This window comes from Canis lupus, chromosome 25, assembly GCF_003254725.2.
Source record: "Canis lupus dingo isolate Sandy chromosome 25, ASM325472v2, whole genome shotgun sequence".
Lineage (NCBI taxonomy): Eukaryota > Metazoa > Chordata > Mammalia > Carnivora > Canidae > Canis > Canis lupus.
In genome coordinates, this window is record NC_064267.1 from 14,688,049 (window position 1) to 14,703,233 (window position 15,185).

General features: G+C 46.3%; 1 protein-coding gene across 6 annotated transcripts in view; it reads left to right on the plus strand.

The window, feature by feature from the left end:
* SPATA13 (spermatogenesis associated 13) overlaps nucleotides 1-15,185 on the plus strand; it is a 144,083-nt gene that overhangs the window by 113,085 nt on the left and 15,813 nt on the right. For all 6 annotated transcript variants that reach the window (XR_004816553.2, XM_025462696.3, XM_049101060.1 and 3 more), the window contains 4 exons: nucleotides 10,443-10,579; nucleotides 12,283-12,462; nucleotides 12,823-13,008; nucleotides 14,736-14,915. Coding sequence is in view for 5 of the 6 variants with exons in the window: in XM_025462696.3 (XP_025318481.3) it covers nucleotides 10,443-10,579; nucleotides 12,283-12,462; nucleotides 12,823-13,008; nucleotides 14,736-14,915 (683 nt within the window). In the remaining variant the exon portion in view is untranslated. The remainder of the gene's footprint in view (nucleotides 1-10,442; nucleotides 10,580-12,282; nucleotides 12,463-12,822; nucleotides 13,009-14,735; nucleotides 14,916-15,185) is intronic.

Here is a 15,185-nt window from a genome sequence, read left to right on the forward strand (position 1 = left end):
AGCTAAAGCAAAGGTTTTCCCCAATGAGATCAGAGTACGTTGCTCTCCAGATTGTGGCTTGCTGCATAGACAGGCAACAGAACCCATACATCCTAGAACAGATCCCTGCTGGTGGATTTAAGCAAATTTGGCCTTAAGTTCGCACAGTTCCCACGTTTAGCCAGGCATCAGAAGCACTTGGCATGCTTTTAAAAATGGATACTCAGCAAACATCCCCCCTTTCCTTGAGAACTTGGTTCCATGGTCCAGCAGAGGGCAGGAATCTTTCTTCTTCTAAACATTTCTCAGGTGATTGGGTATCATCAACACTGGGTACGTGGAACCGCTGAAGAGGAAGCAGTGTCCCATCTTTTGCCATTGAGTCAGTGCCCTGGAACCTGGTTCGTCCCCTCTGTGTGCATCTCCATGGCCTAGAGTCGTTCTGGGTGGTCAGGGTTTTGGCCCATGCAGTAGTAGTAGTGGCTCTGTGAGAGCTGCTCAATGCCCTGAGTCCAAACCGCCTGCCTCCCTCCCTGCCTTCCCTGGTTGATTATTTCCATTTTTAGGATGGGAAGTGAGACTGGCTTATCTCAAACCTGAGGAAGTCTGAGCGACCAGCAGGAGGTTTTCTAAAGCACATGTTTTTAAGCAGATTATTCTACGTGTAGGAATTCCCCTGTAATCAGTGAAGTTCGGTGAGTGGAAGTCCCCACAGAGGAGCTGTACCAGCGGGAAGAGGCCTAGTTGGGAGATAGTCTTGTTGGGGTTAGGCCCACCATCATGGCAGCAGCTGACATCGGATGACCTTCACATCAAGTGGCTGATTGTGAAGCCCACTGTGTTCGTTCTTACCTTCCTTTAACAAAACGCTTCCACATGCACCCTGTCATCTGCTCTCCCCACAGGATGTGTGAAGACAGATAAGAGAGGTGCTGTCTTTCTTGGTGGCAAATGAAAAAGCAAAGGCTCAGGGTCTTTGTCTACGTAGCCATGCTGGGACCCAAACCAAGGTCTTAGACTCCTGGACCAGTGCTTTTGAAATTCCATCACTCTGCTCAAAAGCCCTTAAGCATGCAAAAATAAGCCAGACGGGAAATAGACATGTTGTGTGTCCTGAGAAAAACTCCCGCCAGGACATGGGCCTGTCTTTTGTGTACGCAAACCAGACTCCTATAGGAAGTCCTTTCCTTTGTCACATGCTATAAAATAAAGTTTTCCATTGTTGGTGATGTTTGATATTTCCTGTCATAAAAATTCACCTTTGGAGTCTGTGGCCAGGTCTCATCCCTTCACCAACGCAAAATGTAAGTTCAGCCAGGAGAATGTCTGTTGCTTCCCTGAAGAATGTTTCCTTAGGAATGTGGAACTTCTTTGTTGTTGGCCTTTTCTTTTCTTTCTTTCTTTCTTTTTTTTTTTTTAAACAGCTTAGGTCATCTCGAATTATATTACCTCTAATTGTATTTGCAGCAGTCCTGCTGACTTAAAAATAGTCTGAACTCTATGGATATGTGGTTGTGTCCAGTTTTTTCTAAGGCCCCATCTAACCAGGCTATAAATGAGGCCTGGGGTGGTCAGGCCAGTAAGCAGGGATCTGGAGGGGAGAGCAGTTCTCAGGGCTGAATCTGAAGATGCAACCGAAGAAGGGACAGGACTGGGTAGGTGTTGCTGCAGGAAGAAGGTGGCCCAAGTGCAGTAGCTGGGAGACCCCTACAGAACAACAGCCTTTCCAGGAGGATGCCAATTGTGACAATTCAACAAGAACATTAAAAATTCATTTTATCCAGATTTAGAATTTTTCTGTATGTTTACCCTATGGAAAAAGGTGTGTTGTTTCAGAATTGGCCCTAGCCAGAGGCCGTGCTAAAAATCACTGTGCAGAGCTTTTAGATGATATAGGATGTTCCTGTTGGGCTTGCCTGCAGCTTTAAGAAGTGCTGTGGAAAGAGAACACACCATATCTGATTTCATATTATTGTATGTAGGGCTTTTGGGGATTTTAAAAGTGATTTTAATCCACGACAATCTTTGCTCCATGTTTACAAGATTGTAATGGCCTTTTCACACCTGTATATTCAACAGAAGACATGCATTTGGCAAGGAACCAAGTGCATTGTTGGTGAGCATATGCAGTGGGCAGCCGCTTTGGAAAACAATATGGGAGTTCCTCAAAATGTTAAAATAGAATTACCATATAATCCACCAATCCCACTTCTGAGTATATATTCAAAAGAATTCAAAGCAGGATCTCAAAGAGATACGTGCACACCCATGTTTACTGTGGCATTACTCACAGTAGCCAAGAGCTGGGAGCAACCCAAGTACATCAACAGATGAATGGTATAGAAAACATGGTGTGTACACACTGTGCAATATGATTCTACCTTCAAAAGGAAGGAAATTCTAACAACATGCTACATGGATGAACCCTGAGGACATTATGCTAAGTGACATAAGCCAGTCACAAAAGGACAAGCATTGTCTGATCCCACTCATGGTGAGGTATCTAAAGTGGTCAGAATCATAGAAACAGAAAGTAGGAAGATGACTGCCAAGGAACGGGGGCAGGAAGGAGGGAGGAGAAGTGCTTAATGGGTATAAGGTTTCCGTTTTGTAAGATATGAAAGAGTTCTGGAGATCGGTTCACAACAATGTGAATACACAACGCTATTGAACTGTACACCTAAAAATGGCTAAGATGGTTCATTTAATGTTACATTTTTTTTTTTACTACAATAGGAGGAAAGGAAAGAAGACATTAAATTTACTCTTTTGTTATTAGAATATATTCATTTCTCCTAATTTTGCTAAAGTACATTTTGAGAATTTGAAGTAGCTCCACATCATGCAAAATTTCTCCCAAAGAAAAAGTCACAATGACTGACCTTAGTCTGTAGTTGAAGATTTTGAAGCCATTCAGTTAAATGAGACTGCATTCCCTTGGTGAGGAAGTGATCAGCAGCATGAAGAGGTCTGCAATCCACGTGGGCGGTGGTCCAGACCTGCTGTTTGTGCAGAGGCCTGCCTGGTGGAGGTGACTCTGGGCTTCCACACACAGTGGGAGAGAAGATCACTTAAGTAGATTAAGGGTCAGATTACCGAGGGTCTGGAGTACTACAGGAGAATTTTGTCAGGATGCAATTGATAACTACTATGTAGTTTCTTGTGAAAATCATGAAACCGTTGTTTTAAAGCAGTTTACCTTGGATAAGTCTCAGGAATAAAAGGCACAGCAGAAGGAAGGTACTCAGTGATATTGTAATAGCGCTGTACGGTGACAGATGGGGGCTCCACTTGTGAGCACAGCACAATATTGTCAAATTACTGTGCGGCATGCCTCAAACTTATGTAACGCCATGTGTCAACTGTACTGAAAAAATGAAAGGAAGAAAACGTACAGACCAGAAAAAAAAAAAAAAAGCATTTTACCTTGGAAGTGATCTATAGTTTGGCCAGCAGGGAGCCAGGTGGGGATGGAAAGCAAGAAGACCAGGTGTGTATCCTGCCTCAGACCCAGCCAGCACTGTGTAGCCCAGTTAAATCGTTAAAGTTCCTGGAACCGGGATCCCTGGGTGGCGCAGCGGTTTGGCGCCTGCCTTTGGCCCAGGGCGCGATCCTGGAGACCCGGGATCGAATCCCACGTCGGGCTCCCGGTGCATGGAGCCTGCTTCTCCCTCTGCCTCTCTCTCTCTCTCTCTCTCTCTCTCTCTCTGTGACTATCATAAATAAATAAAAATTTTAAAAAAAAATAAATAAAGTTCCTGGAACCTTAGTTTACTTACCAGCAATTTGCATTTCAGTTCAAAAAGAATTTTTTGAGTGCCTTTTCTCTGCCAGGTATTATCCTAGGTCCCAGGGATAATAAAATGTACTCTGGCCCTTCCCTTCCCTAATGGAAATTATGGTCTCAGAGGGAGAGCACACATATAAAGGCAGTGCATATGCACAGATGCAGTATCACACTGTAGTGCTAAAATCCCTCCCTTCTAGGCAGCAGACGTGGAGAAACCCAACTCCATAAAATGTGTGTAAATGATAGGACAGAAATGCAAGGAGCCCATCAGCTTAGAGACTTTAAAATCACAAAGGGAAAAGGATAAAGCAGAAAATCGGATCATTGCAGACCCAGTTGGGAACGAGGGCAGGGAGTAGGAAGAAAAGGCAGACGTAGGAACAGGGGTGGTGAACACTGCCACTCTCCAGAATGATGTAGAAGTACTAGAATCAGGGTGGTAAGCCATCTTTAATATCTGTCCAATCGGTTTTTTTTAAAGATTTTATTTATTCATGAGAGAGCGAGAGACAGAGACACACAGAGACAGAGAGGCAGAGACACAGGCAGAGGGAGAAGCAGGCTCCACGCAGGGAGCCCGATGCGGGACTCGATCCTGGGTCTCCAGGCTCATTCCCTGGGCTGAAGGTGGTGCTAAACCACTGAGCCACCCGGGTTGCTCTGTCCAATCGTTTTTGTCTTACCACGAACAAAGGTAGTCCTGGCAGAGGCAGCAATGCTGGTAAGTAGGAGCGGATGACATTGGCTTGACCCCTGCTGCACACACCGTGTACTATTGGGGCATCAGTCTACTCATCCGGTGAACCTGGTAGTACCTACCACGTAGCGTTGCCGCGAGGATTCTGTGAGCCGGGTCACACAAAAGGGCACAGTGCCTGGCACATTGTAATGCTGAGGGAAATAAATGATCTTGGACTTCTGTAATGTGTTTCAGTATCATTATTTCCCTTAGGTCCACAGTGATGTAATAAGTTATTGTCGAGGATTTACAAATGACCCCATGCGATGGCTGTTACTATGTATATTTGACAATTCGGCAGGTGAAAAATTGAGAAAGAAACTTGACCCAGTGACTCAAAACTCCCCACAACCATTTTTTAAAAGATTTTTAAAAATTTATTTGAGAGAGAGAACAGGCAGAGGGGAGAGAGGAAGGGAGAGGAAAAGAGACTGAGAAGCAGACTCCCCGCTGAGCAGGAAGCCTGGATGGGGCTCAACCCCAGATGGGACTGAAGTTCATGACCTCAGTCAAAGGCAGACACTTAACCAACTAAGCAATCCGGGCACGCCCCAAAAACCACTTTTTAAAAGATTTTATTTATTTGAGAGAGTGAGCGAGAAAGAGAACATAAGAGAGCAGCAGAGACAGAGGGAGAAGCTCCCTGCTCAGCGGGGAGCCGACATGGGGCTCCATTCCAGGACCTGTGGGGATCATGACCTGAGCCAAAGACAGACGTTTAACCACCTGAGCCACCCAGGTGCTCCCCAAAAACCATTTTTATGGAGCACAGTTACGTAAAGCCAAGTCCGTCTGACCCAAAGCCCTGCTCTTCGACTGTACGTATGTTGGTTGGTTGCCAGCCAGCCAGCAAATACTTAGTGCCTGTGTGTACCAGGCAGTGGTGCAGGTACTAGAAATACAGTTAAGAGCAAAGCAGACAAAAATCACTGCCTTAATGTAGTTTACACCGTAGTTGGAGGGACAGGCAACTAGCAAAGTATATGAGATGGTCAGAGATGCTATGGAGAAAAATGAATCCGGAAAGCAGATGAGCGGAGAGTGCTGGTTTTGAACGGGCCTGTCAGAAGGACTTGGCTGAGCCTCGAGCCTCGTGTGCTTGGGGGAGGATCTTAGGTGCAGGGAACAGCACACCCTGAGGAAGGAGAGCTGGGCTAGGAAATGAGAGCTGTCAGAGCCAGAGCTCCAGTGACAAGGCCGGGAAGTGCCAGGGTGTGTTTGGGGTCGGGGAGCTGTCTTCAGGGACTTGGCCTTCGACCTCCGGATGGTTTGGAGCAGTGGAGTGACAGATTGGCCTTGGCTACTTCGGTGAGCGGGGAGGGGCTGCTGCGGTGACCTGGCTAGAGTGGGAGGGCAATGAGAACTGGCCAGATTCTGGGCGCACTCTGAAGGGAGGGGAGAGTCAGGACTTGTTGATGAGCGGGACATGGGATATGTGAGGCAGGTAGGAGAAAAAGAATGACCTCTGAAAAGCTAAAACCTGTAAACTTACTCCCATTTTATAGATGGGAAAACTGAGGTTGGAAGAGCGACTGGCGCCAAGGTCATTAAGCTAGAAAGTCAGTAAAGCTAGGGTGCTTGCCAAGGTTTGTCCACATTCCTTAGGCTTCCCTCCCACTGCGGGCCTCCTGCCCTGCCTCACTCACCTACTGGAAGATTCAGCTGACCCAGCGCCCAGGACCATCTTGTTTCTGCAGTGATTAGTAAACATTAATCTATGGTGTTGAAACGGTCACTGTGGAAATCTTTCTCATGGTGCACCTCAGCCAGAGATAGTTTTCTGACTGTATGATAGCAACTCAGAACATCACTAGGTAGATGAAGGGCCTTACCTATTTCCAGACAACTTCATTCTACTACCTCCTGTGGAGATTTAGCAGTTTTTCCATGGAATCTTTTTCACATTAGACTCCAGGAAATTGTGAGTTTGTGCATTGTCACCACTGGCTTTTATTTTTATTTATTTATTTTTTTTAGTCCCCCAGCCCCTCCCCTTATTGATTTTCATAGCAACATCCAGATCAGATGGTGAAAACTTCTCCCTGGAAAATGTTCAGTGGGTTTTTGAGGGAAAAAAATGTCATTTTCAGGGCTTTGCTATGGGCAGAAAGCCCAGGTGCCTTTCTTTTACTGCTTTTCCCTCTTTTTGGCTCAATAGCTGCAGCTGAAAAATGATAAGAGGAATGCTATTGGTGCCAGGCGGTGCCAGATTAGTGTTGGCCGACATCTGCAGATTCCTGCCACTCTGGGCTCCCTTAAAGGCCAAGGGTTTGCATGTACCCTCCTTACCCAGGAGCATCAGAACATTTCAGCCGCTAACCGAGGTCGCTATTGGGCATGGTAGTCTGGCAGCTGCTCCAAGGTCTCCGGTTAGAGAGAAAGCTTGGAGCTTTGGTGTTTGGGGTTTTGTTTTGTTTTGTTTCTGTAGCCTAATAAGAAAGACTCATGGCATGTACAAAAAAGTTTATATTGCTCCCTCAAGACATTCTCCCTCCACCCCCTCTCCCCCAAACACACACATCAGGAACGTGCCCTAGACTGGATGACCTCATGTTCTCTGCCGGCAAGCACTCTGTCCACAGCATGGGAGGCAGACGTACCACACGGTATCCAGGCTCTTAGCTCACACACACGTCTCAAAGTGGCCTTTCTCCAGATCCCACTTAAACCCCAGCACTGGGCAACAGACGCACCACCAGCATCGCACTCCAGGGGGAAGCCCCCTGAGACAGAAGGCCCTGCCACGTGGCATCGCCTCCTACCGGGTGTGGACACACATTTGTGTGCACATGTACAACTGCAGCTGGCTCTCTGCTGCCCACCTGCCTGCACTCCCCTTGCCTGGGCCCTCACCTGGACCACCTGCACTGCCCTGAGCCAGGTGCTGCCTCTCTTCATGGTCAATCAGTCTGCAAGCTACAGATCTGCAAGGCAGTGCCAGGGGTCTGGAGAGCTTCCATCTGGACTTTGTGGTGAGGCCCTCAAGGGACATTCTTTCTCTGTCTCCATTCTCCCTTGAGGCACCTTGTATACACCCCTCTCAGACACAGGCCCTCATCTTCCCTGAATGAGACTGAGCAGGGTAACAGTGAGCAGAAGTGACGTGGGAGAGGATGGTCAGAGCCCAGGACACCCTGTCCTCTGAGAGCTCCAACTCCAGGCTCACTGCGCTGACACGCAGTGTGCTGCTCCAGGCACGGGGAGACCATCGACAACCTGGTACTCTAACTGGGACGGAGGTACTCACACCAATGGCTGTAATTCACCACATCCCTGCTCTCATAAAAGTATGCTGGAGGAGGGCCCACGAAGCAGCTGGCCCACCCCGCACCCCCACCCCCAGGCCCACAGGAGGAGGGCTTTGAAGAAGACGTGACTGCTGCTGGGTTGTGGGAGTTTCCCAAGTGTAGTGGGGCGCCCGGGCCTTGGGAAGGCACGTGGGAAGCATGGGCCCTTGTGAAGACCTGGCCTGCTGGGCGTGGTTGACAGGTGCTCTGTCCAGCGCTCAGGCACAGACGACGGGCACAGGAGAGGAAGGGGGCAGTTTGTGAAAGGGGTGCTCACCCTGTGTCTCCCCCAACCCCGACTTCTACTCCATGTGCTTCCTCTGTCTCCCTAGTTTACTTGGCTTTAATTCATCACCATAATGGTAGTCCTGTTTGTGCACGTTGAGGAAAACTTGAGTCTGATGCATATAATATGATCCTAGAGCTAATTTTCATGGTGTTGATCGCCTTCCACTGTTGCAGATCTTTTTTCAATAGTTATCATTGTTTTCACATAAGAATTCTAGGCTCCACTTACAAAGTGTGTTGCTTTAATTTTCATTTTAATTTATTACTTTTTTAAACCAAGTGTGCGCACAAGTTGAGTGGGGCACTGGGGGCAGAGGGAGTGGAAAAGAGAATTGTAGGCTGGCTCCATGCCCACCATAGAGCCTGAAGTGGGGCTCGATCTCACGACCCTGAGATCGTGACCTGAGCCAAAATCCAGAGTCAGATGCTTAACTGACTGAGCCACCCAGATGCCCCCAAAGTGTGTTTCTTTTAAGAAGTTGTTCACAACAGCAGCATGGCTGAAATGACATGAGGGAAGCCACGGGACCTGGTATGCAGAGCTCAGGGCCACGGTCTTGGGGCTGGACAGGTCTGTGGAGTACCGGAAATGCAGCCCGTCCAGCTGGGATGGGCTGCAAATGTCAAAGGCATGTCAGATTTTGAAGACTTAGTACAAAACAAAGAATAGAACATATCTCATGTTTTATTTTTTTTTATTTTTTTTTATTATTTTTTTTTTATATCTCATGTTTTAAAAAAGGTTCTTTAGTTTAGGAAGAAGACCTGTCCCCTGAGGGTAGTTACTAGAAATCCAAATTTGCAGGTCCTTGAAAAGGGCAAGAACAGATAGCATTAGAGAGTCTCAAACCAGCCTTCTTCTTCCCACCACACTGGCTTCTCTGACTTTGCTTTCTTGTTAACTACCAATAACTCGGGATTTTCCAAATCATCATTGACTTCATCCTCTCTGTTGCTCTGTCATCAGCTTGACCTGCACAGACAACATCCTAGAATTTCAGTTCCTCTTGCCATTTCCCCTGGTGCAGCCCCCTTGGTTCCACTCTCCAACGAATCCATCATCTCCCCAGTGGGTTTAGGAACCCCCACCCCTCCCTCAGGCTACTGTGGCAAAGTCATCTCCAGCCTGGCTCCTACCACATGTGCTGCCATCATCACAAAACTCTCTTTCAATGAATCCCAACCATAACTCAAGGATGCTGGGAACTTGACACACATCATCTCACTTCATTCTCCAAAAAGAAAGAAAATAGTTTCTAAAATAGAGGAGGAAGCTCAGAGAAAGTTTCTGGGTCCTGTGCCTACAGACAGGTGAGGCTAGAATTCAGACCAGACTGTGACTCTACAACCTGTTCTCTTTCTATAGTGTCAGGGGGCCTATTTTCAAAACCTGTCACTTCTACTCAGAATCCTGAAGGAGCCACCCTACTGCTTACCGTAGACTCTTGAGGCACCCCCCCCCATCCCAACTTTTCAAATCTCATATTAGATGGATGGGTGTCCATATACCGTGTGTTTCCAATTGGGCCACATTTGGTTCTCAATCAAGAGCCATCTCAATCAAGTATTTTAACAAGCCAGCTACTTCCATGAAGACTGTCTCTGTCTTCTTCACAGGAATGTTCTCTTTCTCTGTATAATTCCCTCTGCTGGATGACAGATTAGCCATGGGGAGGGTAGCCTACTGTCCTAGGAAAAAGAAAAATCTGAATGCCAAGGTGGGCATTCCAAAATGTTACACCCATCCTTAAACTAAGAGAGAATGCTATATTCATTCTCTTCTTTTTTTGTCAAAGGTGCTATATAATCCTTAACCCTATAAGTTCCAACCTTTTCATATTATGGACATCTGGAAAGAATGACTACACATTTGCATTTATGACGCTATCAGTACCTTTTGATTTTGGTAGCACCACTGCCTTGCAGGTGAAAGATGGAAGCAGAACACTTTTTAAAAAATGATTGTTTTCATTTTCTTTATCTCCTCAAGCTTATCAGCACATGACTTAGAAATATAATCTGCATTTGTATATTTTATATCTGCTTTGGAGCACAAATTGTCAACCAAATCACACATAGTTTACCCAGTATCCTAAGTGGCAAAGTAATGGTGTGTGTCAACATTGGCAGTGTCCTCGGGGATGTTCTCCTTCCCACTTACTGTGGCGCTCGGCCACAACTGCTACCTTTGGATTGACAGGTCTGTAGGAATTTTCTGATGATTTCTTATTCTAGGTAAGACCCACATGATTCCTTCGCCTTGCGGGTATGTTCTCAGAAGTCATTTATTTTGTCATTAAATTTTTTGTTGTTGTTAGCTTTGTCTTTTTAACCGCAATCCATGCCATTGCTTTTTTAGTTTCTTCAGATGGAGGTACTGAGTCTGCTGCCTTAGTGGATGACAACGGCAGTGAGGAGGACTACAGCTATGAAGATCTCTGTCAGGCCAACCCCAGATACCTACAGCCAGGAGGGGAACAGTTGGCCATCAACGAGGTACTAGAATTCACACATGACAGTGGCAAATCTTGGATATCCAGTTTTCTGGATGCAGGATCACTTAGACTTTGCCCTCTTGATTCTTTTTTGTTCCCCTCTCTCCTTTTTATAAATATTTATTAGGGGTGGAGGGTGCACACAAGTGAGGGGAGAGGCAGAGGGAAGGGGAGAAGCAGACTCCCCGCTGAGCAGGGGGCCCCACATGGGGCTCGAGTCCACTACCCTAAGATCATGACCTGAGCCAAAATCAAGAGCTGGATGCCTGTTGACTGAGCCACCTAGGTGCCCCCTATTGGTTCTTTCTTTTATTTTTTTTACGATTTTATTTATTTTTCCACGAGAGACACAGAAAGGCAGAGACATAGGCAGAAGGAGAAGCAGGCTCCCTGTGGGGGCCCAGTGTGGGACTTGATTTGATCCTAGGATCCTAGGATTACGACCTGAGCCAAAGACAGGCGCACAACCACTGAGCCCCCCCAGGAGCCCCCCTCTTGATTATTTCTTACCAGACATATTCTAAAACCTAGAACTCTGATATTCCAGCATTTTCAAGGACAGTCTATCTAAGTTTTCCAGATAACCAAAGCTCACTCACCGCTCTAAGTAATAAGAGCAGCGACTACTGCTCAGTGCTTGGGTAGTGCTTTTCAGTTCACAAAATGCTCTTCCTCACATTATCTCAGAAAGATCTCACAACCAGTCTAAGAGGTAGATGTTAGAATTATTACCCATATTTTAATAAACACTCTGAAACTAAGAGGCTGCACCACTTGCTAGTAAATGGCAGAGCTGACATAAACCAGGTCTTTCTCACTACAAATCTGGTGTTCTTTCCACCACTGGGCATCTTCAGCCCTTTTTTGTGGAAATCTTTCTAGAAGGCACTACTGGCTTTTGGAGTTCTTGAATAGAGCATGTGGAGTGTCACTTCTTGGTGAGTTCGCATCTCTGTTAATAATACCAGTTGTGGCTGTAGAATATGATGATGTCTCTCAGTGCTGAGGGGACCTGCAGCCATCTTTTCATTGGCTGGTAAATATCTGGAGATGGCTCTCTTCTCTTTAAAAGTTAGATTAAAACTTTATTCAGATGGTGAATGAAGTATGAAGAGTAAGTTGTAGGTGAAGCCACAAGGGTCTTGCAATAAAGTATGCTCATAACCATTCGAGGCCTGGCTCTGTGTATTTTAGTTTGTTCGAAAACCATATTAGGGGTGAATATTTCAGATACTCACATTCCTTAGATAACTGACATATAGATAAGTGAGCCATTTTTCTACCTTCTTTAAAAAAGTAGATTTGGAGTTTCCTTTAAGAACATATGAGGGACGCCTGGGTGGTTCAGCAATTGAGCATCTGCCTTCAGCTCAGGGTGTGATCCCTGGGTCTGGGATCAAGTCCCGCATCCGTCTCCTTGTGGAGAGCCTGCTTCTCCCTCTGCCTGCGTCTCTGCCTCTCTATGTGTCTCTCATGAATAAATAAATAAAATCTTAAAAAAAAAAAAGCACATGAGAGACACCTACCCGTTTCCCTTAATGTGGAAACTCCTTTCGTATAATCATCAAAGGCCAAGTATTGACCGCAAGCCAGCAGTATGTACATATATGAGGTAGAAGAGTCCGTGTCACCCTGGGAGAGCTCACAGCACATCCCTTGCTCTTCTGCCCACCTGGTTTGGCACTAAGCATGTCCCCGTTGCAGCTGATCGGCGATGGCAGTGTGGTCTGCGCAGAAGCCCTGTGGGACCACGTGACCATGGACGACCAGGAGCTGGGCTTCAAGGCAGGAGATGTCATCCAGGTTCTGGAAGCCTCCAATAAGGACTGGTGGTGGGGCCGCAATGAGGACAAGGAAGCCTGGTTCCCCGCAAGTTTTGTCAGAGTAAGTGTGTGGCGCTTACAAACGTGTCTTGCGACTGTCTGTGGTGGGCCATAGAACTGTGGTGTCAGGCTCAAGCCCACTCTGTACAGGTTCGGTTCTTTGTAATTACTTTAATGAAAGCGTTCAGGAATCAGACTGGATTGAAGGAGAAATTTCAACCGTGGTCAACCAGTTGTTTGGCGTTGCCACTGAGGTTTGAGCCACGGGCACAGCCCTGGCTCTGCTGAGTGCAGGAAGCCTTAGCCTAGGGCCAGGCTGCCTTCCTCACAACCATAGAGAAGTGGAACCCGGGGGCCTTCCGCCTGCTTCTGGTCACCAGCTCCCCCCGAGTCACTGGTCACCTGTGTGTGTGGCTTGCAGTTGCGTGTCAATCAGGAAGAGCTCTCAGAAAATTCCAGCAGCACCCAGGGCGAGGAACAGGAGGAGGATGCTGGCAAGAGCCGCCACAAGCACGCAGAGAGCAAGCACCAGATGAGGACCAATGTCATCCAGGAGATCATGAACACCGAGCGAGTGTACATCAAGCACCTCAAGGACATCTGCGAGGTAAGACGCCAGACCCTGTGGCCTCCCCCAGGTTGTCGTGCGACCACGTGATACTCCTGACAGGCCCTCAGTCAGACCCTCCTTTTATATTCTTTTCCGTGGTGCTCCCTTCTCCTGGCCCCTTTCCTGCCCATGTGGCCCCTGCCCAGAGTGCGCCCTCATTGAATACTTGTCTGCCCCTGTGAGCTTCGGTGGCTCTATGCTCTGGTCAGGTTTCTGGGCACCATGCAGCCCTCTCTTCGAGGACTTACCCCCAAGATTATTCAGAGAAGGCAACACCCTTTCTGTGAAACCCACGTGATTTGACAAAGGTCTGTCACTGTTTACAATCTCACTGCATTGAATCACTGACTCACAGATTAGGTTCGGAGTCCTTTAGATGCAGACCAAAAAGAAGAAAACTGCTTTTATCTAGTGCTACCCAAGGCTGTGTTCGGCAGTGTCCCGGTATTCTACTGTGCGGTCACGTCTGCCTCTCCCACGATACTCTTGCTCTCTGTGGGTTTGGGATGAGCGTGACACTACACTGCTGTTGGCCCCGTCTCATCATTCCTTCGGTCCTGGCTGTGAATGCTGAGGTCTGCACTCCCAGCTCAGCCCCAAACATCCAGCACCGAAGACGAGCTGAAGCGAGACAAGTGCCCATTCTGTAATCGGATTAACTGGCCACATAGAGATTGAGCAATTGTTTAGCTTATATATGCAAACCGTCTTGTTCCATGTAAGTGTATAGTTACGGGAGTTTTTTTTTTTTTAAGTGCCGTTTTAGGAAAATAAGTCATGGCTAATAATTGTTGAGCTTTGTGTGCCATCCCTTTCCTGGATTAACTCCTACAAACACTCCCATCAGCTGGTCCTCTTAACGCCTCTCCCCCCCTTTACAGATGAGAGAACTGAGGCACACAGCAGGTGAAGTGGTGGGGTTGGGATTTAAACCAGACAGTGTGCACTAGAGCCTGTATTTTGAAGCTTTACACTGTCATTCTGTTAAAGTTTGTACCAAAAGTGAGTGGTATGTGTTTTATCATGCAGTCCACTTAGGCTGTGTAATCACATGGTGCTGATTTGGGGAAAAGTATCACACATATTTATGGCCTTTCCTTCCCACCGCACTAACTCCTACCCAGGCCATAGCACAACTTAGGGTGCTGTTCATAAAGAATGAATCGTGAGCTAATCTGTGTGGGCCATGGATTAAAGATCTGCAGATTTATGCTCCATGCAGAAAAGAGGTGATGGTGGAATCTTTGGGTAAGACGTTCCTGGCTCTTTGCCATGACAGTGAGCTGGCTGCATGAGCTATTCAGCAAGCTGTGCTATTCCGTATTTGACAAGTCTTCTCGGCTGTGAAATGAAATTAGGGATGGGAGAATGATCATCTTAAGAGTTTAGAAAAAGTGTTACAGTCCCAATGTTTGAGCTTTAATATTTGAAGCCAAGCAACTTTGTTTCATGAGTATAACCTGAAAACTTTATATAGTTCCTTGCATTACAAATCCAACCACATGCACCTGTTCTCTTTCCTTTCGTCTTTAAAATACTCATAGCATACTGTAGTCATAGAAGTATCATTATCCCAACAGGGACCCATAGGGTTAAAATGATTTTCTCTAATTAAAATCCGTTCCAAGATAATGGCTATGGGCCCAAAAAGCTACATTATTCAAATAATAATTTCTCTGGATCTCCAAATTAATTTTTTTAAAGTTTACTTTTCGGTTTTGCAGGGCTATATTCGACAGTGTCGCAAGCACACGGGAATGTTCACTGTTGCACAACTAGCCACCATTTTTGGAAACATTGAAGATATTTACAAATTCCAAAGAAAGTTCCTGAAAGATCTTGAGAAGCAGTACAATAAAGAGGAACCTCATTTAAGTGAAATAGGATCCTGCTTTCTTCAACATGTATGTCACCTGTTACTTCTTATTAACAACATCCTGTTAAATAATTTTGAAGTGTTTCCCCACTATAGAAATGAGGCCTTTTTTGTTCTGTTTTGTTTCTTGCTCTGTTTGCTGGATTAATTTCCTATGGAGTGGAGATGTCAGTTGCAAATTAAGTTGGTGGGTTATATGGTTAATCTTTACCTAAATACCTCCAAGATTTCAAAATCTTTGTACTTTTATGAACCTTTGAGGGCTTTTAGAATTGTATTTGGAGTAATTTCTCATAAT